Genomic DNA, 23,100 nt, shown 5'->3' on the forward strand with positions numbered 1-23,100 from the left:
AACACAATTCAGGTGGAGAAAATATTCTCTGTTCTAAGTATTTGTGAGTACTGATTTACCGTCAGAGGTAGATAGTTTAGAGAACCTGCTGGAAGAAAGGGAGGATAGATTATCCCAGTCAGTAAGTTTTCCTGTTTGGTTTACAGGGTCTACTGAGCATCAGTCAGCACTATCCAGTCCTACTTCTTTTCTGAGTTGTAGGTACTATTTTCTGAAATATGCTGCAACTGAATAATGATGTTACACTATCTTATTTTGCGTTTTGTTTGTTTTCTAACCGAAAGTTCACTAAACCACTAAAATATTACTTATCAAAAATGACCAATAAATGCAAATACCGGTAACCATATAATGGATTCTAACTTTTTGCGGGAGGAGGAAGAGAGCCAGAGAGACCAATTTTTTTTTTTTTTTTTTTATCTCTACTTAGGTTTTTCTCTTTTCTTCTCCAAGTTCCTTATCGATTACTCTTGTTAGCAGTTTCAAAATTGTATGATCTAACTTTCTGATCCTGTAGCAACCCTATAGAGGAAGGTGGTTGTGTGAGTCCAGAGGCGGCACATATTTTGCTTTAAGGGAAATGGTGCAAGCCAAATTTAACAGGTAATGCAGCTTTTGAAGAAATAGAAAAGCCAGATGACTTCCTACGTGTGTTAAGGAAACCAGGATAAATTGTCCTTAGAACCAGCTCCCAGAAAGCCATTTTATTTGAGGTCAAAGAAGAAGAAATCATGAGTATATCTCAATTATTTATTAGGTTTACCTAGAATGAGACCTTCACTACAGATATACCTAATCTATAATTCCCATACTCTTATAACCCCTGAGCATTCCTGGTGTATGAATCCCTTTTACATTTAGACTGCAAAGTGTATTTGTTTATGACAGTCCAAAATTTAGGGACATAAAAATTGTGAAATTAACTGACTAAATTTTACTTTCATCAAAGGAATAAGCTTCTGCATCTAAAAAATATTGTAATAAATTTCTTAGTTTTTAGTTGACGTTACACAGTTAATGATGCTGTTTCTTCTGGCCACATACTTGTATGTGTGAAATGTTTCACATAGAACTATTTTCTCTTCAGCTTTTAGTTTACAGGTAATTTAAATTGTTTTTTAAAATTTGACTTAATTTGAGTATTTCTTCTCAAACAAATCATATAATTTGCATTCTTGGTGTGTAAATTATACTACAGTCTGTGTTTTACTAACTCTGCTGATGAATTTTATTTTAGGATTAAAACCTGAGAAAAAGTGATTTGTAATCTCTTTTTATAACAATGGTTATAGAACAGAGATTTAATATAAAACTACTTTAAAATAGATTTTAAAACTCAAAAATGTTGTTACAATGTTGTGGAAAATATCAGATTCAATCCAGCATGCTATGAATACATTTTTTCTTATTGTATAAAGTTTAATTTTAAAAATAAAGAACTTAATGCCAACATTCTTGAATTTTCTCTTTATAAATGTTGCTATTTTAATGGAAGATCAAGAAGATAAAATTTGTAAAATTCAAAAATATGCCTTTTTTACATACTTATTTTATCAATGTATTGTTCTAGAAATATTTATTTTATATAAATTAATCTACAGATATATAGAGATATATGTTGTTAAATTTAAAATTGCTTTTAAAATTTTGTGTGCATTCTATCAGTTATTTTTTAAAGTTGGAGAATTTCTAATTTTTTAAAAAGTGATGGTGATACTTTTGGGCACATTAGGAGAGTTTTTATATATACTTTGAAAATGTTTTTTAAAGTTTAGGCGTATGTATGTACTTATACAGACATACACACACAGCTGAACTTTAACAAAACTTTTGCATATGAATTGAACAATTTTATATTGCTAAGTGAGACAACCTTTATAGTTAATTATTGTTCAAATTGAAGAGGTTAGTTATTTATACTTAATAGGCAAATAAATGATGGTGTACTAGAGTATATTACATAATGATTGATATTTTACATTTGGAAACAAATGATATGTAACTATGCCCTTGGCCAAATTCTTTTGAAGTTTAATGACCAAGATGAGCTGTCTTTGTTAAGTGGTAGAGCACTGGTTTGTCTGGGGTCCTGTTGGGCTTGGCAGATCTTGATAAATGGGTGAGTTTTTCTTAACCTTGTGGCCAAAGCATTCCAATATCTTAAAAGAAAAAAAATTAGATATAGAAGATGTTGCCAAAAACATGAGCAAATTTTCTCTATTTAGGGGACTAGGGTAAATTTTTAAGGTGATTTTTAAAGCAATGTTTGTGAGAATTCACAAATATTCACTTTAATGGAGGGAAATCTAAAGTTTCTGATATGTAATACTGCTGGAATTCTTCTTTCCTGGTTCAGTGCGAAGCTGCACAGCAGTCAGCAATTTTAATTTAGTTGCAGAAGAGTCTACCAAATTAACATTGAGATCATTAAGTGATAATTCTTTAATTTAGAATAAAGTATTTCATTTTGCTCTTTTTGTTATTCTAATACATTGTAAAGCATTTATCCATCTTTCTTGTGACACCTGGGATGGCAAAGGAACATATAAACAAAAGGTGTAAAGAAGACCACGATATATGAGGAAGTATCTCTTTAGGTGTTTGTTTATCGTGCACATTTGTGAGAAAAAAAAAAAATTCTTTTAGTGCTTATGTATAGTATTTATGCATAGTATTAAGGCTGGACAGTCTAGTCTTTTTTCCAGTCTTAGAGTGGGGGCTTTCATATGAGCTGTAACATGATATGTTAAAGCATCTTAAGGTTCCTTTTGTGGCATTTTTGAGTACTGTGTTAGCTTTGCCTGCCCCACTGGGTAATAATGAAAAAATATACCATTAGAAGGAGTTTGAAATTTTCCTAAATAATTCATAAAGCCGATATGGCATTTATGGCAGGTGAAAAAGGACTGTGGCATAGCTAAGGAGAAAATGCGCTTCGGAATTTTAAAGGTCAATGTGGCTCGACATTTGTTTTAATACTTACATACTGTACATAAATAATTGTGCTTTGTTTTTCTGTTATTGTTGCTAAGTTGCTTTTTGAATATATTCAGCCTTGCTATGAACTCTCAAATCGTTTGGAGGCTATTGTGACAGTTGTAGTTGATGAAGAGTTATAGACTATAGGAGTTTTTCCACTTAAAACATAATTCCTCCCTAGTGCATGATTTTCTCTAACCTCCCTCCCCCAAACCAGGGTCCTGGAAGGCCCTCGCATTAAAGGCCAGAAATCAAGTGAGATCTTGCCTGTGACAGCCCAATACTAAAGGAGTAAAAGAATTTCGGCTTCAGGTTTTTGGTGGTGGATTTTTATTTATTAATTCTTTAACTCCACTAGTCTTAATAGGTATGCTATTTTGTCTACTGTTGCGCTTAACATAGAGTATTCAATTGTATCTTTGATGCACAGCAGTTAAAGAAGGGTTATGGCAGGTTTTCTTTGAATGGAAGTAGATACAGACTTCCAGGTATGCAGTAGAGTTCTCCCACTTTTATAGTAAATAAACAGTGGTTTGGGCTTTTAGAAACACGGTTTTGGGGTTGCCAGGGAGAAGCTTGGTTAAGGAATGAAAAGAGGTTGAAAAGTGATACAGTAAGAAAATGGAGGAATAAATAGACTTCCCTAACTACATGAAAAGAATTTCAGAAATGTGTACATTTTACAGCTGCAAGATCTTTGTTTCTAAGGAAAACAAAGACACTTTATTAAAAGTTTTGTATTATTTAATAATTGGATTTCTACAAACTGTATTTCTAAGACTTTAATTTTTTGACCACCATTTGGCAAAATGACATTTTATTTTCCTTGAAAAGCCTCTCAAATTTGTATGAACATGTTAAGACAGAGAGGTATTTTTTGAAACTCTTGGTGACAACTTTTGTGTTCCAAAGATTTAATGTTTCGAGATTTAAAAGTCAAGAAGTGAAGTATAACATATGTGAAAGAGGCCGGGCGCGGTGGCTCAAGCCTGTAATCCCAGCACTTTGGGAGGCCGAGACGGGCGGATCACGAGGTCAGGAGATCGAGACCATCCTGGCTAACACAGTGAAACCCCGTCTCTATTAAAAAATACAAAAAAACTAGCCGGGCGAGGTGGCGGGCGCCTGTAGTCCCAGCTACTTGGGAGGCTGAGGGGGGAGAATGGCGTAAACCCGGGAGGTGGAGCTTGCAGTGAGCTGAGATCTGGCCACTACACTCCAGCCTGGGTGACACAGCGAGACTCCACCTTAAAAAAAAAAAAAAAAAAAAAAGTGAAAGATAGAAAATGAGTCATACTGAGAAATGTTGACACATTTTTAGCCAGTTGAGAAAGTGAATCTCCAAGTTCATATCCCTATGGGCCTAGCAGTACACCAATCCTACGATGATCTTCACAACATAAATCATATTTACTTGGATCCAAAAATAATCATAGGTTATCACAGTAAAGTGTACATCTTGTGAGAAGTCCTTGAGTGGTACTAACTTTTAAATATTATATTTAGGATATGAGCATATATTTTCTTTCACAAGTGTACGTAACTAAACTTTGGAATAATTTTTAGTAAAAGCTTATATTGTAAAAGTTGTTTATGTTTTGCCTATTTCGTGTATTACATTAGAACTCGATTTTTAAATTAATACCTACTTTTACATTTTTTTATGTTCCTTTATACATTCCTGAGGTATGTAATAGGAAAGGACATATGTAATAGGAAAGGATATATTTTAATTCATATGTATTCAATGCTGCTAAATAGAAACCAGGATGATATAGGGCAGCCCATTAAACTCTCTGTATCAGTCACTTATCAATGTTTTAAAAAATTAATGTGATAAGGGCCAATCAATTGAGATGCATTAAATAAGAATATGATTGCTATTCCTAGAATAAAGCTGGAATAATTATTTAAAATATTTTTAAATTCCATTATTTAATTTCAAATTCAAATATGAACAACTTGTATTAGAAAATATGAAAAATGTCATATAGCCATGAATATTTCAAGAAGTCTTTTATTTTCACTAAATTAGAAGCTAAAGGTAACTAAAGTTAGATACCATTCTGCTTTATCAGGCAATAATTTACAACAATTTTATTCAACCTAGTCATAAAATTCATATTATAAAGTATACATTCATGTAAGACTCTAGGCATTGATATACTACAGGTTTTTGAAATAGATATCACTTATTCAGTCAGATTCACATCTTAGAGTATTCACATTTGAAATGCCAACAAAGCCAACAAATCTAAATTGTTGTTGACAGTAATTCTGTATCATTTTCTATGTTTACAAAGAGTTTGGCATACAATAATCTGTAATGTAATCTCCATTTTTGGAAAAAATATTTTTATATCTGCTTATCCATGTTTTCCTTAATCTATAATGCATTTAATCTAATTTACATTATGTTTTATATTTTCTATGCAGTTCACTGAAGAAATAGCCTTATCATCCATAAGAATATGTATTAATAAATTATTCATTACATAAGCAAACTTTCATCTGTGAAATTTTTATATAGAATTTATAGTTGCTGAATCCATCTTTTGTTATCAGTATAAAATATGTCCTAAGACTCATTTTTATTATTTTTATTAACGCTCATTTCAAAACAAAATGAAGTTCCAAAAAAGATCTTTTGAAAATGTCTTCTTACATTATTCTATTCTTTTTACATGTTTTTTTCCCATTAATGTTTCAGGATTTGTAATCAGAACGATTCACTAGAAGGTAATTGGGATAACTGAACCCAGCTATTTTAGAAGATGATAGATATAATAAAAGAACTTTGCTCTTATTTGCAAACTTTTTTTATTAGTTAATTCTCCTCAAAAGATTGTGAGCTTCTCAAAGCACCTAGTGGTTTGGAAACATTAAAAAAATTAAGGTTGATTTTTATATATTAATGTAATAGTCATAATTCAAAAGATTCCAGAAATTATGGCATTTTCTACATATGTTTTCCAGATATTGAAAGTATTAATTATTCTCAATACCAAATCCCACATTCTTTATAATTTATTTTAAAGTATACTTTATGTTACTCATGTAAATACAACCTAAAAAACTTGAGGGGTGAATAGTATTGCGAAGGAAGAGATGCATAGTATTGTGTAATAAGAGAAATTATATTTAAAAATAATTGTCTGACTGATGTAATAATATTGACCAGTCCTCTCTACTCCTTTATTCTGCTTTATTTTCTTCTTAGCAATTACCACTGCTTGCATTGTATTCTTTGTTTACCAGTTTCTTTATTTCTTGTATGTCTCCTCCACTAGAATGCATGACCAGGGCAGACAGGTGTTTGCTGGTCTAGGTCAGTGCTGTTCACTAGAAAAATGATACAAATCCTATGTGTATTTTAAATTTTCTAGTAGTCACACTTGAAAAGTAAGAATCAACAGTGGAAATTATTTTATTTAACACAGTATGCCCAAAATATCATTTCACTCTCAGTATCAAAAATACTAAGATATTCTACTTCCTTTTTTTCATAGCAAGACTTTGAAATCTGGCGTGCTTTTACGCTACCAGCACATCTCAGTTCAATTCAGCCCCGTTTCAAGCTCTAAATAGCCACGTGTGGTTAGTGGCTCCTGTGTCAGACTACTTATGTCGAGTTCATCTCTGTGGCTGGAACACTGCCTTGGATATCTCAGGCATTCAGTAAAGCCTTGCTGAATGAGCAAATCTTGATATTTTGGACAGAAAAAGAAACAACCCAGATGTTGTTTTTCACATTAGATTTTTTTTTTTTTGGGCTGTTTTTGGGGTAGTGACGGCGGTGGATGCTGCAGATATCTGGATAATTTTTTTCAAAACTACTATTTATTTTGCCTACATGGAGTTTAAATATTACTAGTGCTTGGTAAAAACTGGTTACTTCAGTAGTCTAGTTTAAAGGATTCCTTTAATGACTGATGTATTGTAAAAGTTACTAGTAGGTTCTTCTTTGAAAATTGTTCCACAGAACTTTAATTTCTACTCTTAGTTTTAAATGGGAGATATTAGTCAAGGGTACAACATTTTACTTAGGCAAGGTGGGTAGTTCCCAGAAATCTACTGTACAGAATAGTGCCTATAGCAACAATATAGGCACTACTATTGTATATTTTAAAATTCACTAAGAGAGTAGATTTATATTATGTTCATACACACACACAATTTGGGAGGAAACTTTTGGAAGTGATGGATATGTTCACAGCATAGATTACAGTGATAGTTTCACAGGTGCATTCTTATCTCAAACTCATCAAGTTGTACACATGAAATAGGTCTACCTTTTTGTATATCAATCATACCTCAATAAAGTGAGATTTTAAAAAGAAAGAAAAGTAAACTAATAGAAACAACTGGCAAATGTAGCATAGGAGAGAATGAAAGGCTTGATGTGTGGCCTTAAGTTGTAATTCCAGCCTTGCTAATGTTAGCTGTGGGATATTAGGCAAGTTGTTGAACCTCTTTGCACCTTAGTTTTCTTGTTTTTAAGAGGAGGATTTTATTCATCATACCTGTCTTCATGCATTAAATGAGATTATATATATACGTAGTCTAGCAGAGTGAGTGGGAAAGAATATTTGCTTAATAAATGGCAGTAATTATTATTGTTGTATAATCGAAATCAAATTTTTAAATATTAAGATGTTTTGATCTTCATTTTGAACATTTTTAATTCATATGTTTATGAATTTTAGGTTCTTCATAGGTTCTGGTTAAAATGCCCTCATAGATCTGAATTTTAAATCTGCTACGTAACTTGCTTGCAGGTTAATGTTTCTGCTTCTCAGTGTTACTATATGGGAACTGGGAAGAAAATTGTATATATCTAAGCACTGTGCCTGGCATGTAGTAAATACTCAAAAATTTTAGCTATTATTCATCCATTCCTTCATTTGAAAAATTTAGAATTTTGATATTTGTGTTTTCACTGAATACTAATAGTTACTTTTCTTAAAATAAACATTTAACTCCTTTTCATGGTGCTTCGAATTTTCCTGTATTTTTATAATTTCTCTGAGGAGATATTGCATAGGTTAAAGTTCATTTTATTGCAGCAAGTTGCATTCATTTATGCTATCCATCCTTTCTTGGTATGTGTGTGTGTGTTGTGTATGTGTATATATATATTTCTATGGAACAATTTTCAATGTTTTTTTTTATTTGCCCACCCCCTGGTGTGTCTTGTGAAAACTAGGATTTGAATTTAACTTTTTGGCATGAAATTCTGACTCATTTCTTGGCCTGCTTGTTTTCCACTTTATTCAAAAACACATTCAGAAGTAAGCCCGGGGTGATGGTGCATGCCTGTAGACCCAGTTACATGGAAGGCTGATGCAGGAGGATGACTTGCACCAAGGTGTTTGAGACTGTAGTGCACTATGATTGCACCTGTAAATAGCCACTGCACTCCTTCCTAAATGATAGTCATTGAAGGTTCTATATGTTTTGTAAGAATATTCTTATGTAGCATATATGGTTCAGCACTTGCCATTTAATGAAGAAGTGTCAAATGGAAGAGTGTGTTCAAATTATCCATTTGCCTCTAATTCTATGATCAGGACACTAGAAATATGTTTCTTGATGATTCCTTTAACTCCTCTACCTTAATTCAAAAATAAGGTAGGGTTTTGAAGTAATTTGAAGATGTCATAAAATAACCTTTTTTGTCTTCTGTATATCTAAACTTTCTAATCAAGTACAATTTAAAAGATCTGATAATATTCTAGTTAATACTTCAATCAATTACAATATTCTGTCAATTCTATCTCAGAAGTGTTTGTCAAAAACACCCTCAGTTCACCCCATGGCTCCTGTCTTAATTTCTTCACCATCTCTCATTAACAGATTGAATGGTTCAAAGTAGCATTTGGGGAGCACCTGCTCAGGGCTGGGGATATGATGATCAGAGATCAATGCCATCTCTGCCTTCATGGAACTTCTACTATCCCTTTTGTTGCATTAGGCTTTTCCCAACTTTCAGCCCTCACCTCATCCCCCTTCCACATTAGCTTCTATAGCATCTCTACCCAGTTTGTTTTTTTACAACCTTTCAATGGTCTTCATTGACCAAAGGTTAAATTCCAAATTCTTTACCATACATAAGGGCTTCATAATATGCTTCTTCTGGCAAACTTCTTGACACTGAAATACCTACCATTTCCCACATGTAGTCTTTGAAGACTCAATTCAGAACTCACTTTCTTCATTGCCTTTTCCATCTTCCTTTGGCTGGGTTAGTTTGTTCTATGAACACTCACAATACTTTAGATAGACTTCCCCTACAGTAGTCATGGTATCCTAAATATTATTCTTCTCTCATTTGATCATGAACAAATGAATGAAACCCCTAAATATAACCACTCTGATAAATGGTTATTTTCATATCTAAAGGAATTTTGATATAATTTTGATATTTGTGTTATCTAAAGGAATTTCTAATTCATTCTTTCATCACATGCCTGTTAAGCATTGGTTGTAAGTCTGGGACTCTGTGGGGACTAGATAGAAAAACCCTGCAGATGTGTTCTCTGCCTTTACTGTTACTACTTTGTGAATAAGTTAAAACAAGTAGTACTTTCTGGTAAGTTCTTTGGGGTAATTATGCTTTGGAAAGCTGTGGGTGTTAAAGACTAAAAAAAGTTAAATGATAGGAAGCTTGTCTGGCTCTGACTAGTTTGTGGTGGTCTAGAGCTTCCTCAGCCAGTCCCAAGGTCCAGTCATCATGGTCTTGAAGAAAGTGACATCCACCTGGGGATAATTTCTATGTATTCATTGGGCAGTTCATATAGTTTTTGGTGATAAATCGTAGGCAAGAACCAGTGGGAAAGAAGGTTCTTTTTTTTTCAGATATCCTTTCCTTTTAATTCTTGTTTTCCTCAGACAAATTTAATGGACATAAGACTTGTGGGTTTTGGAGTGAATTTTATGTTTACATTTTAATAAAAGTATTTTCCCCCTCCCCACCCTTTCACCTTTTCTCCTCCTACTCCTCATTCCTCTTCCTCCTCCTCCTCTTCTTTTCCCTCCCCTCCCCCTCCCTCCCTCCCTTCCTCCCTCCCTCCCTCTCTTCCTCCCTTCCTTCCTTCCTTCCTTCCTTCCTTCCTTCCTTCCTTCCTTCCTTCCTTCCTTCCTTCCTTCCTTCCTTCCTTCTTTCTTCCTTCCTCCTTTCTTCCTCTTCTCCCTCTCCTCCTCCTCTTCTTCTTTCTCTTTTTCCTTTTCTTCCTCTTCTCCCCCTCATCCCCTTGTCCCCCTCCTCTTCCTCCTTCTCTACCTCCTCCTCCTTTTTCTTCTCCTATTCTCTCTCTCTGAAACCATTTTTTTTTTTTTTTTTTTTTTTTGCCCCTCCATCTCTTGGTACTGATTACCATGTTAAGGGCATAGAAGGCTTTACATAATAAGACAGGATGACAATCTCTTTGCTGGTCAATTTTATTTTCATATTGTGTAAGTGTATACACAAGATGCAAAAGAGACTACAGAGTTAATCAAGAAAATAATTGATTTCCCAGATTATAAAAATGTCTGGACTTTGTATTCAAAGCAAAAGACAGGGATTTTTGAAAATGTAGGGTTTTTGTGAGTTCGTTTTTTAAGCATTCTTCTGAGATAGAGGAGGAAAAAATTACTTTGTGAGTTGGAAAGACAATGCTGTATCTTCAAAGTGTAAGACTTACTTTTAAGTGGTACTGTTCATATTGCAGTTCACATTGCACACATGTTCCTCATAGTGTGTATTCAGTAGAAGTTTTTTTTTGTTTTTTGTTTTTGTTTTTTTTTGCTTCCAAACCACATATTGGAAGTAAAACTCCTTGGATTCCGTAGGTTGCATAGTTAAGTTATTGAAATATGAACTCCCAGAAATAGTGGGCTTATAAATGTATATTGTACATTTTTCATGTTAACCAAGAGATTTTTGAAGTCTAGTCTACTCTGCATATACTTTTAGGACCATAATAATCAGATATAGATATATATGCTTGAAGTGAAATTGTGGGAAGCTATGGATTTCACCATCTTTAGAGATGTATCACATACTTTCGTCCAGAAATAGGTAGCGTGCCCTAGAAGTATGAGTTATTCTCATCCTTTACCTCTGTGGGTTAAAAACCACAAAGTTGAAATATAGTCTGCAAGATATACTGAAAATATATGTGTGAAGCAGTGCTAAACTTAATTGATATGTGGAGACATATATAAAACATACAGCCACTAGACTGAGAAAATGAAAATTAGTGTACGAACATTTTAGTTAATGCTATGCTTTGCCTCAAAGCCTGGTGTTTATTATTATGTGCTTTTAGTAGGAGACAGAAGCAGTACCAATTGGAAAAACATTTCTTAGTGGATTGAGAACAGTATAGCTTTCTAGTTCCTAAGTGGGCAACCTGGTTCTTTGGTTTCTTTGTTCCTAGTTAGGCTTGTCCCCAGTTATTTCAGCTGAACATTTTACATACTAATGGAGTCCAGGGAAGTGTATTTGGCAGCTGTTCATGGGATAATAATGAAATACACTATTTAGTACTGTATGCTGCTGCTGTAAAGTGTGGGGGGTATTTTATAGAGAACTTGGTGAACAGAGCTGTATCCACTTTAAATAGTGTGTGAACCTGAGTGAGGAAGTTGTATTTTCATGTGAGAATAACTAGTACTCTTTTCTTACAGGTAAAGAAAACGTGCACGGAATCAGATGTTTCAGAATCTCAGAATTCCAGGTACAGTAAAATAAAGACCGAGACTCCACTAAGGAGAATTGCAATTTTGGAGCCCTAGTAAGATGTTGTACATGAGACACAATTGTGATTTGAAACATTGAGCTTCTTGAAGAACTTATCTTTATGGAAACTGTGTATCATGCTGGCTGGCATACCACTACTCATAATATTAGTAAAAACGACTGTGATTGAAGTCAGTTTTAAGGAACCATAGTGGAAATATTTCCAGAAATACGTGAAAAAAAAAATACCTTGGCATTAAGTTAATCTTCATTTTTTGTTCTAATTTCTTTTTATAATGTTTTGAGTCTAAAATTGTGCCAGATACTGAATAACTGTCAAATCTGTATTTACAAAAAATAAAAAAACTATGATATTTCTTTTTCTTTGCAGTGAAACATTGCTAGATTTTGAAACTATTGTTAAATTAGGAAACTTATAGTTAACTTTGGCATTCTCATTTGGGTCGTTTGGAGCCTGTGGAAATGATGAATTAAAGTGGTCAGACCACTTCATATAGGAATTTAGCACCATTTAGTTGTTTGTGGTTGAACCAGATGCCCAACAGATTTTTTTAGACCTACACATTTTCATTGCTTTCATTTCAAAGTCCAGGCTGCAATTTTGAATGGATAAGTAAAAGTATCATAAATACTGTGACAATAATAAACACATGTTCTTACTATGTTACGAGTGATATGACTTAACCTATTTGTATTCAATTGAGAGATGGGTCTCACTTTACCTTGTCCTACTTGCTCCAGCATATAGTGCATGTAGTGATTTTCTTGGTACACCAAAACATTGCAGATCTAGGTAAAATATTAATGGCCAAGGCCAAGGCAGGCGGATCACCTGAGGTCAGGAGTTCAAGACCAGCCTGGCCAATATGGTGAAATTCCATCTCAACAAAAATACAAAAATTAGCCAGGCATGATGGTGGGTGCCTGTAATTCCAGTTACTCGGGAGGCTGAGGTGGAAGAATCACTTGAACCCAGGAGGCGGAGGTTGCAGTGAGCTGAGATTGTGCCATTGCACTCCAGCCTGGGCTACAGAGCGAGATTCCATCTCAAAAAAAAAAAAAAAAAAAACATTAATGGCCATTATGTTTTTCTTTTTGTAGAGTATCTTATGTATAGTCCACTTATAGTTTGAGTAACTCTTGCTTTGTTTTATGCAGTTTGGTATTCCTATAATTGATCTGTACATGTTATATTAAAATGATTGCATATGAATTTTCCCTTTGGATCATGAAGAGCATATGATATGATATCAGATTTTTGATCTTCGATCTTTGTTCGGTATAATTAGTTATCAAAATGGAACTAACTAGTTTTAGATTATTGGAGCATTAGGAAATGGATGAACCACTAAATGTTTTCCTACAAAGCAGAGTAGTTCTAGGATGTGTGAAGAGAAGGGAAGACTGGGGCTCTATTCCTTGGAGGCACCTCCTTCCTAAGTATTTGTGGACCTATATAAGTGACCTACCTATGACTTGCTTTGTAAGGATGATATACATAATTAGATAATTTTTGCAAGCAGCTGGTCTTGGGAGCTAGGAAAAACAGAGCAATATAATCATCCTTATTATTAATATTTCATACCAAAATTGTTTAACTTTGAGGCTACTCGGGATTTTTGGACAGATAATAGTATGCTTAAGTAAATTTTAAACTAACAGAAAGCAATCAAACTGATTCACTGTTCATAGTTGGTATCATTAAGTTGGAGAAGAAGTAGAAAGAGTTCAGAGCTCAGTGTATTTAAACCTGGAATTAAATCATTCTTTTTTATTTAGAAAATCCCAGCCCATGTGGCCTTAAAAATATAATTTTATTTTTAAGAAAAAATAGTTATTTTTAAAGACTGCTTAAAATATATTTGTCATTTTATAATAAACGTCTCTGTAAATGGAAAAGTAGCCTGAGCTCCTGGAAATCAGCAGTTAGTTGCCATGGATTAGCTGCTGCTTCAAGTTTCCTAATCTATAATATAAACGGGTAAAATCAGGCAAATCAATTTCTAAGAACTTCATAACTTTGTACTATCAAAAACAAGCAACAAATACAATAATTTTTCTTAAAATGTGAGGTGGAAAGACCTTCAAGAAGACCTAGAGTCATTTGGTGGTTCAAGTTTGCCCAGACATTTTGATAGTAACAGGTCTCCTCTCCTGACCGGTGGTGCAATGGCCAATCTCCACACTCTGGTCAATATCTGTCAGTAACATAAAAATGTGACTGTTCTTGGATCCTGTATTTATTCACCAATATTAGGTCTGAGAGTGCCAGAACTGGCACTTAGTTAACGTATTGATGGAACACCAAGGAGAGAATAAAAATATACTGATGAGCACTCGGCACAAAAAGGATACAAGAATTTACTGAATAGTGAACAAATCAAGGAATGCTTAAAATAGCATTTATTATATTCATGTACTGAGGTTCAATTTTTGTAACCTGTCAAAAAACAAAAAAATGACAACCAAACAAGAAAAAATGTCTCTAATATAGACACTGGGCAGCATTATTTTAATACATACATATATGGGTACATTCTTTTTTGCTCATTAAGAACCACAGGGCCGGGGGCGGCAGCTCATGCCTGTAATCCCAGCACTTTGGGAAGCCGAGGCGGGCGGATCACGAGGTCAGGAGATTGAGACCATCCTGGCTCACACAGTGAAACCCCGTCTCTACTAAAAACACAAAAAAATTAGTCGGGCGTGGTGGCGGCTGCCTGTAGTCCCAGCTACTTGGGAGGCTGAGGCAGGAAAATGGCGTGAACCCAGGAGGTGGAGTTTGCAGTGAGCCAAGATTGTGCCGCTGCACTCCAGTCTGAGTGACAGAGTGAGACTCTGTCTCAAAAATAAATAAATAAACCACAAAATGTATATTTTCTCTCTCTTCTCCCTGTGTGTGTATATGTGTATCTCTGTGTGTGTGTGCGTGTGTGTGTGCGTGTGTGTGTGTGTGTGTGAAAGAGAGAGAGACAGAGAGAGAGAATCAGACTGAGATTTAAAGCTTGGGGCTAGGTAATTTTTTTCTAAACAAATATCAAGTAAAGAATTGAACTCAAAATGATATACTGTATCTGCATAAAATGTGAGCCAGAGACCTACTGCCTAAAAAATGCTGCCTCATTTGCCGGGCGCGGTGGCTCAAGCCTGTAATCCCAGCACTTTGGGAGGCCGAGACGGGCGGATCACGAGGTCAGGAGATCGAGACCATCCTGGCGAACACGGTGAAACCCCGTCTCTACTAAAAATACAAAAAATTAGCCGGGCGAGGTGGCGGGCGCCTGTAGTCCCAGCTACTCGGGAGGCTGAGGCAGGAGAATGGCGTAAACCCGGGAGGCGGAGCTTGCAGTGAGCTGAGATCCGGCCACTGCACTCCAGCCTGGGAGACAGAGCGAGACTCCGTCTCAAAAAAAAAAAAAAAATGCTGCCTCACTTGGAACCTAAAGCTAATATCATTCATTTATTTAGTTAGCTTTATAGTATGTTGGTTTTGGATTTGAAATGATTAGAAAAAATGCAGATGGAAAGTGTTTTTACAGTAGGGAAATAATAAAATTGGGTGTGGAGACTTTGTCAAGAGAAATCTTGAAGTAACATATGTGTATCAGCAAATTCTTTTTCTTGCTTGGCCTTAATTCTTTTGGGAAGAAATGCTTGGGCTGCAGATGTAATGGTATATTGGGAAAAAGAGAATTTACAAACCCATGGAGTATAAATAAGGCACCAAACTATCTTCTTTGAAATAGGATTACATGTATATACTGTAAGGCAGACATTAGGGATAGTATTTTTTCCCTGTTTCCTAAAGCTGCTAAACTTGATGTCATGTGGAAAGGGATATGATGTGCTTTGTGTAAAATTTGACATTCCTTAAATGTTTTTCTTTTTCTGCCTTGCTATGTGTTGCTAACCAGGTCCAGGATGTACTATTGTTGGACTTTGTTCCTAAAACTAATGTTAAGCATAAAACGAATTTATGAGAAAAACAAAGTTAATATCCTTACCCTGAAATTAAGTTTGTTACTAGATAGACTATCTGTCTTAAAACATAAACTGAAATGATATTTTGCATTGATTTTTTTTTCTGTATTCATGGTGAATTTATTTGTGCCAATTTGGGTCCCGTTTGACTCATCACCGAAAATACATGGTTCTTGTTTAATGTAATGAATAGCTCCTGGAAAAATGAATTTTACAGCAGAAGTTTCCATGAATCTTATTTTTTTAACTCCTCTACTTGCAGTTTTTATTTCTGATAATGAGGTGAGGAAATAATTTATCTCATTCTTGTATTGCATACTTTACAAATATCTTAGGGTGTCTCTGTGTTAAAGTAGTCCCTATAACACACAAATGATTTCTCTGTTGAATTTCTATTTCTGTTTCTCTTTGCTTTTTCTCTCTTGGGCCACTGACTAGCATTTTCATCAAGAAGAGATCAAAGACATAGGAAGGAAATAAAACTCAAAATAGGACATTTTTATTTTATACTTGTTTTGTTAATTAGGGAGTGAATGGAAATAGAAATTGTGGTGAAATTGGGCTGTGAAGTTACTTAACAGGAATTAAGCCAGCTCTTGTCCTTTAGTAGCTTTGTTTCATCCTGGCCACAGTGTCGCCAGTAGAATATAGTAAAGAGATCTAAGGAGAATCTCAAAATATAGGAAGAACTTATGGTATGTATGAGCTAAGATGATAGTTTTTCCACATGGAGAATAACAAAAGATTCTGTGGGTAGTGGGGAGGATTGACTCTTCTCCACTTCATAAGTTAAAGAAATTGAGTCTGCTGAGAGCTTAATGATTACCTGAAATTAGCAATGGCCTTGGTCTGTGTCTTCTTGCCCTAGTCTTTACTAACTTTCCAATTATTAAAAGAAAGGCAAAATGACCTTCTGGTTTTTAAAGAAGCATTGGAATTAGTTTCAGTTTAATATGTAATATTTAAGTGGGCCTCAGGGAGTTTATCTATTCAATGTCTACATGCAACAGCTTAAAAAAATGAAATTCCCAATTCCTATTATGTAGACAATTGTGATTTAATAATGTTTATTGTATTAAATTATACATACTGATTTGCTAGCAAAATAATTATTGCAGTACTTCCAGAAGGCTGAAATGTTTATCTGCATACAATTGCCTATCTCAAAATTAAATGCTGTATTGTTTTCAAAGCAGGGAAAGCTGAGGGCTCCTTTGTGAAACATGCATAGTATTTTGCTGTGTCAAATCAGAGGTCCATCTAGCCTGATATTCTGTCTCCAAGAAGTACCAAAAATCATTACTGCCAGTTTGCATTTTTCTCAAACCTGGAAGTTTAGGATATAGTTCTAAATACCTTAGATTCTCTCAGTAACACAATCTGGTTGTACAATCCACAGAATTAGGTAACCATTTCTTGGACTTAATTATATTATTATCATATATTATCTTTTTGACTAATGAACCGAGGAAATTACTAATCACCACGCAAAGTAATAATTATTAAAAACCTCCTCTTTCAAATTGTAAGGCATACTTCCCCTGAAAATGATAGATATTCTAATAGGTAAATATTCTAAGAGTGTGATTTAATTCTCATGTCATTTATTTAACCTGAGTCATATTATAGCTTAATCTTTTTCTTCCCAGTTTGGAAAGTGTTTTGTCTTGTTTCAAAATGTGGCCTCACGTGGATGCTTCTCTAGTCTTTTTATCATTTTTGGCTGGCATTTACTGGAGATTTTCTGATTTGTTTTACCTTTTCTGCGGCGTGCTGACGGATTCTTGGAGATGTGGATGCAGATGGGGCTGTGAATGAGCGTGAATGATGTCCCCTGTTTTGCTGTTAATTGTGTCTTCTGTAGCTGGCCTATTTTGATCCTTTGTTCATGGTGGCATCCTGTGCTGATTTCCTCAGATAATTGTCTGTGGTGTTTGCCAAGTCACTTATTTCAGTGATAATTGCAGATTTAAAAAACAGTCTCAGCCGGGCACAGTGGCTCACGCCTGTAATCCCAGCACTTTGGGAGACCGACGCGGGTGGATCACTTGAGGTTGGGAGTTTGAGACGAGCCTGGCCAACGTGGTGATACTGTGTCTCTACTAAAAATACAAAAATTAGTTGGGCATAGTGATGGGCACCTGTAATCCCAGCTACTCAGGAGGCTGAGGCACGAGAATCTCTTGAACATTGGGGGCGGAGGATGCGGTAACCCAAGACCATGCCACTGCAGCCTGGGCAACAGAGTGAGTCTCGGTCTCAGAAAAAAAAAAAAACAACAACAAAAAGTCTCAAAACAGAGACTGTTGTTTCCTAAATGTCTTATCATGTATGCGCCCAATCAGCCCTTCCAGTAGCTCATTGGGAACTCCTGGTATCTTATCTTTGGAGACCAGTGTAGCTGAGTGTTATTTGTACACTTGTTGACTTCTTTCTGCACTTCCCCTGTAGAGTTCATCATTTTCTAAGATTAAATGAATGGGCAAATGAGAATAAAATAGTACATGTCTCTTGTCATTGTTGCTCAGAGAATAATTACTTATTATGTGTTTAAATTAAGAAGACTCATCCTAAAACCCATTAAGGAAAAAGGATAGGCTGCAGCCAAAAGGAAGAAGGGCCTCACTGTGGCATTTCTTCTTTCACACCATGTTTATTTAACCTTTGCCTCACTGTCTTCAGCACCCTAGGTTTTATTCTTGATGCTTTTGCTTTTCTTTCATTTCATACTTTTTCATGTATAATCTCTGTTTACAACTCTTGATGTGGCCCACAGTGCCTAGCATGCTCCGCCCACGTCCTTCTGCTTCTGCTTAGTGTGCAGGAGCTGCTGCTTGTTAGGAGGTCTGCATTCACCAGTGCTACTAGCCTCTCTGCAAAGGACAGGACTCTCCTTCCCTTTCAGTTTCTCCTTTCCCCTCCCACCTTTGCTTACCTTTTTTTTTTGGAGACAGAGTCTCCCTCTTTCTCCCAGGCTGGAGTGCAGTGACCCGACCTTGGCTCACTGCAACCTCCGCCTCCTGAGTTCAAGCAATGCTCCTGCCTCAGCCTCCAGAGTAACTGGGACTACAGGTGTCCGCCACCACGCCTGGCTAATTTTTGTATTTTTAGTAGAGATGGGATTTCACCATATTGGCCAGGCTGGTCTCAAACTCCTGACCTTGTGATCCGCCTGCCTCGGCCTCCCAAAGTGCTGGGATTACAGACGTGAGCCACTGCGCCCAGCGAACCTACATCATTTCAAATCATCTTCCAGATGTTTTGCACCGATTGCAGCACTCCCTTCTTCTCTAATTAGAGACAACTTAATGGTTATTCATTTCACTAGTATAGAGACTTAGAGCTTGATTTTGTAGGTCAGGCATCTACAAACTGTGATCTGAAAGTAGAGATTGCTAGGGACAGACCTTTAAGTGGAGTGGCAGCCAAACTCCTCAAGAAGCTCAGTGCTTCTTCCTTAAGGAAGCCTTCCCTAGCCAGCTGACTAGTCCAGCCCCACCGTCATATGGCCACGGGGTACCATGTTCTTCTCCTTCAGAGATTCTGCATTTGGTAATTGCCTCCTCAGTTCACCAGACTGTAAGCTCTACAAGGTTAGAGTTCATATCTGCCTTTGTTCACCATTGCCTCATTAGTGTACAGCACATGGCCTAGCACATAGCAGGTCCCCAGTACATGTCTGTTACATGAATGAATAACTTCCAGATACACAAATCTGGCTTGCAATTGCTCCTGGAATATCTCTTTTAACCACAAATCCCTAGCGTAATTTTGTCAGGGATTTCTCTCTGCCATCTCAGCTCCACTTGTGAAAAATTGTAATTACACTTCTTTCCCCAGGGTCTTTCCTTTCTAGTGATAAATAATTCTCTCAGTTGTCCCATCTCAGAACTTTTGAGCAATCTTTGACTTCTTGCTCCCTTTCCTAATCCTGGTGGTCATCAAGTTGACATTCAGCTATAGCCCCCCAATTTTCTATGAAGCCGTGTTTTTTGAATTTTCCTCTGCCATGCTTTTTGAATCTCTTTATCCTGCTTCATCTCACTGCCACTGGGAAAGTTCAGAATCTTGCCACCTCACCTCTGAATGAATTCAGTAGGTCTTCACATGACTTACTTGGGTCTAGACCCTGCCTTTCTGTTCTGCCGAGACTGTGAGAGCCTTTCTTAATGACACTTTCCGTATGGTGTTGCCCTGTTGGTTAATTGATGAGGCAGTATTCAGTAGACAGTATATACAGAAGCATGAGCAAATAACCTTAAAAATTTATTTGTGCAAGAAGTAAAAATGTGAAAATATACTTTTTGTGCCTAATTACGGCCCACAAAAGGTCAGGGATTTTCTGGGCTACCTGTTGTCCACTCTTCTAGTTCCCTTATTTTAATTTTTGAGACAGACTTTCGCTCTGTCGCCCAGGCTGGAGTGCAGTGGCAGAATCTCGACTCACTGCAACCTCCACCTCCTGGGTTCAAGCGATTCTCTTGCCTCAGCCTCTTGAGTAGCTGGGACTACAGGTGCCCCCGCCACCACTCCTGCCTGTTTTTTGTATCTTTAGTTGAGGTGGGGTTTCGCCATCCTGGCCAGTCTGGTCTCAAACTGCTGACCTTAAGTGATCCGCACGCCTTGGCCTCCTAAAGTGCTGGGATTACAGGTGTGAGCCACTGTACCTGGCCCTATTTCCTTATTTTGCTGCGTTAAATGTTGCTTGAGTCTCGTTTTGTATTCTTCCTATAATTCCAAACTGACATAGCAGTGCATGGCTCTAACATGAGTCCCAGAACATTCTAGGAAAAAATATATACCAGTTACATAGGTATGTTTTCCCATCTCCCCTGCTATCTCCATTTCCTACATATATGATAGAGTAAAATCGTATATGTGTGAACTCTGTGGCCACCCAAGGGCATCTATTTTTAGGTAATACTTATCTGGTAAGTTCTACAGATGAAATCATTTCACTAGAGGGATAGAGGAGAATAAGAGCACAGAGTGCAGTTTGAGCACTTGGGGTTAGTGTGGTTAGGAAGGGTTTCATGGAAGATTGGGGGGCTATAGCTGAATGTCAAAGAATAGATGAATTCTGAAGAAAAGAAGGAAAGAGAACTCACAGTGAGGTAAAAACAAACAAACAAACCAAAAAAACCCAGGAGCTGAAATTGAAAGGTATGGTTTTTGGATGGTGAGTAGTCCCTCACTTGGTCCATGTGAAGAAATAGTAGATGAGATTAGACAATTTAGAACAGCTTGTGGCTGGTTTAGATTGCTAGTTGTTTTAGTTAGGACTCTTATTGGTTGCAACTACTGTGGTTAGCCAGTTGAAGCAGAAAAAGGAGGTTTTAGTATCTATTACTTTTTTTTTTTTTTTGAGACGGATTTTGGCTCTTGTTACCCAGGCTGGAGGGCTGGAGTGCAATGGCATAATCTCAGCTCACCACAACCTCCACCTCCCAGGTTCAAGCGATTCTCCTGCCTCAGCCTCTCAAGTAGCTGGGATTACAGGCATGTGCCTAAGCCAAGGGTTAATTTCTTAACTCAGGGAAAGAGGGCTTGCTGAATCTCAGAAGGTGTGGGAGACACAGATTATCTCCCTGTTCATCTCTGTTGCCTTTGCTTCACCCGTCTGTGTCTTTATCTCTCTGGTTGATCAGCCTTATTTTTCTCCGAGCCCCACAACAAGAGGAAAATGCTCACGTGACACTGCTCCTGATTTTATACATTTGACCTCTTTAGCCACCCAGATAATAGATTCTTGTCTTTTTCATTATCTTGGTTCCAGATTTCTAGAGAAGGGAATGTTTTCAGAGAGTCAGGGTCACAAAACAGAAATGTGGCTTTCAGGAGCCACCTCTGGAAGCCTGTGAATTGGGTTGGGAGGAGCTTTCAAGCAAAGGATGAGGGTAGTTAACCCACAAGTGCCCTCTACTTTCTACTCCTTCCCTTCCCAGGACATTTTTAACCTGCTAGTTTTATCCAGCACCTACCCCTCCCTCATCCTTCACTTTATAATCCAGCATATATAAACTAGCATATATCAAGGAAATTGAAAATACACTCCCCCCTTTCCTAATTAGAGACAACTCAGTGGCTATTCATTTTACTACTATAGAGACTTCGAGCTTGATTTTATAGGTCAGACATCTACAAACCGTGATCTGAAAGTAGAGATTGCTGGAAACAGACCTTTAAGTGGAGTGGCAGCAAAACTGCAAAGTAAGAGGAACTCAGTTCCCGTTTTTATATAAACTCCTGTACCACTTTTTGGCCTCCCTATACCCATCCCCAAGCTGACCAGTTCCTATTCAATGGACCCAGTCTTCTCTTTGGCTCTCAAATACCAATTCAAATGCAAATTGCTTTCTTCATTTCCTGTATTTGGTTGTTAGATAATTGTCTGACTAATGCCCTCAATTTTGCCAAAATTAGTGTCTAGATTTCAACTTTAAAAAAAAAAAAAAAAAGCAATGTTCAAACATACCTGCAGAAAGGCAATCAGCAATCAATAACCTAGAGCCCAGATTTGAAACTTGGCAAGCTGTCTTACAGGTGTTGAGAGCTCACCAGTGGATTTCTGATCAGGTAATGATATAATTAAAATTGTGCTGGTGATGACAGATCAACCGTGACTCAGGTGCTTGGAGGCAGGGAGACCAGCTATGAAACTTACTTAAATGGCTGGAGAGACACTTAGCAAATTGTGATTATTTTGGGGAGGCATTACACACTATTTTTTTCATAGCTTAAATACATTTTCCAAATTGTCTACAGTGGATACTTATTTTTTTTGATTTAAGAACAAATACATGCATATAAAGCATGAAATAATAGATTTGGCTTGAAATAGGCATGGTGGCAGGGGGAAGGATCTGGTCTCTTCTTTCTGACAGCTTGCATTGTTCTTTAGAGATGAGAAAATGCCTGACTTCCCCACATGTATTAGTGATTAATTCCAGAAAATGGCTATGTTCCTGGTCAGCCTCTCCTACAGTAAACTGAGCTCAGAAATCTTTGTGATTAGCAGTCTAAAACTGTCCTTCTGGAGACTGTTAGCTGCTTTGAATTAATTTGGTCAGAGTACTTCCTCATGTAAAACAGCATTTGTGCAGTGACTTCTCTCCAGAGGACCTAAGGAGCTAAGACAAGACTCTGCTTTGCGTCACAGGGGTAATGAGAATGTTGTTGATTGAGGGCAACAACCCTCTCTGAGTATACACCAAGATTGCTTAGGGATTATTGAGCGTCATAAATCCTTATTTTACACTTAGAGCATCTGTAGTGCAGAAGTTCTAGACTCAATGTAAGTAGAAACATAGAAACTTTTAGGGTCCACTTCATGCTGGGCCAACTTGAGATGGGAATAGAAAGGGGGATCTAATGGTTTTCCTCTCAGTAGTTCA

General features: G+C 36.5%; 1 protein-coding gene across 21 annotated transcripts in view; it reads left to right on the plus strand.

Moving 5' to 3' along the window:
- EYA4 (EYA transcriptional coactivator and phosphatase 4) overlaps positions 1-23,100 on the plus strand; it is a 288,609-nt gene that overhangs the window by 131,997 nt on the left and 133,512 nt on the right. For all 21 annotated transcript variants that reach the window (XM_038000864.2, XM_038000866.2, XM_038000867.2 and 18 more), the window contains one exon: positions 11,653-11,702. In XM_038000864.2, coding sequence (XP_037856792.2) covers positions 11,653-11,702 — 50 coding nt within the window. The remainder of the gene's footprint in view (positions 1-11,652; positions 11,703-23,100) is intronic.

The sequence above is a fragment of the Chlorocebus sabaeus genome, chromosome 13 (genome assembly GCF_047675955.1).
Source record: "Chlorocebus sabaeus isolate Y175 chromosome 13, mChlSab1.0.hap1, whole genome shotgun sequence".
In the NCBI taxonomy this organism is placed as follows: domain Eukaryota; kingdom Metazoa; phylum Chordata; class Mammalia; order Primates; family Cercopithecidae; genus Chlorocebus; species Chlorocebus sabaeus.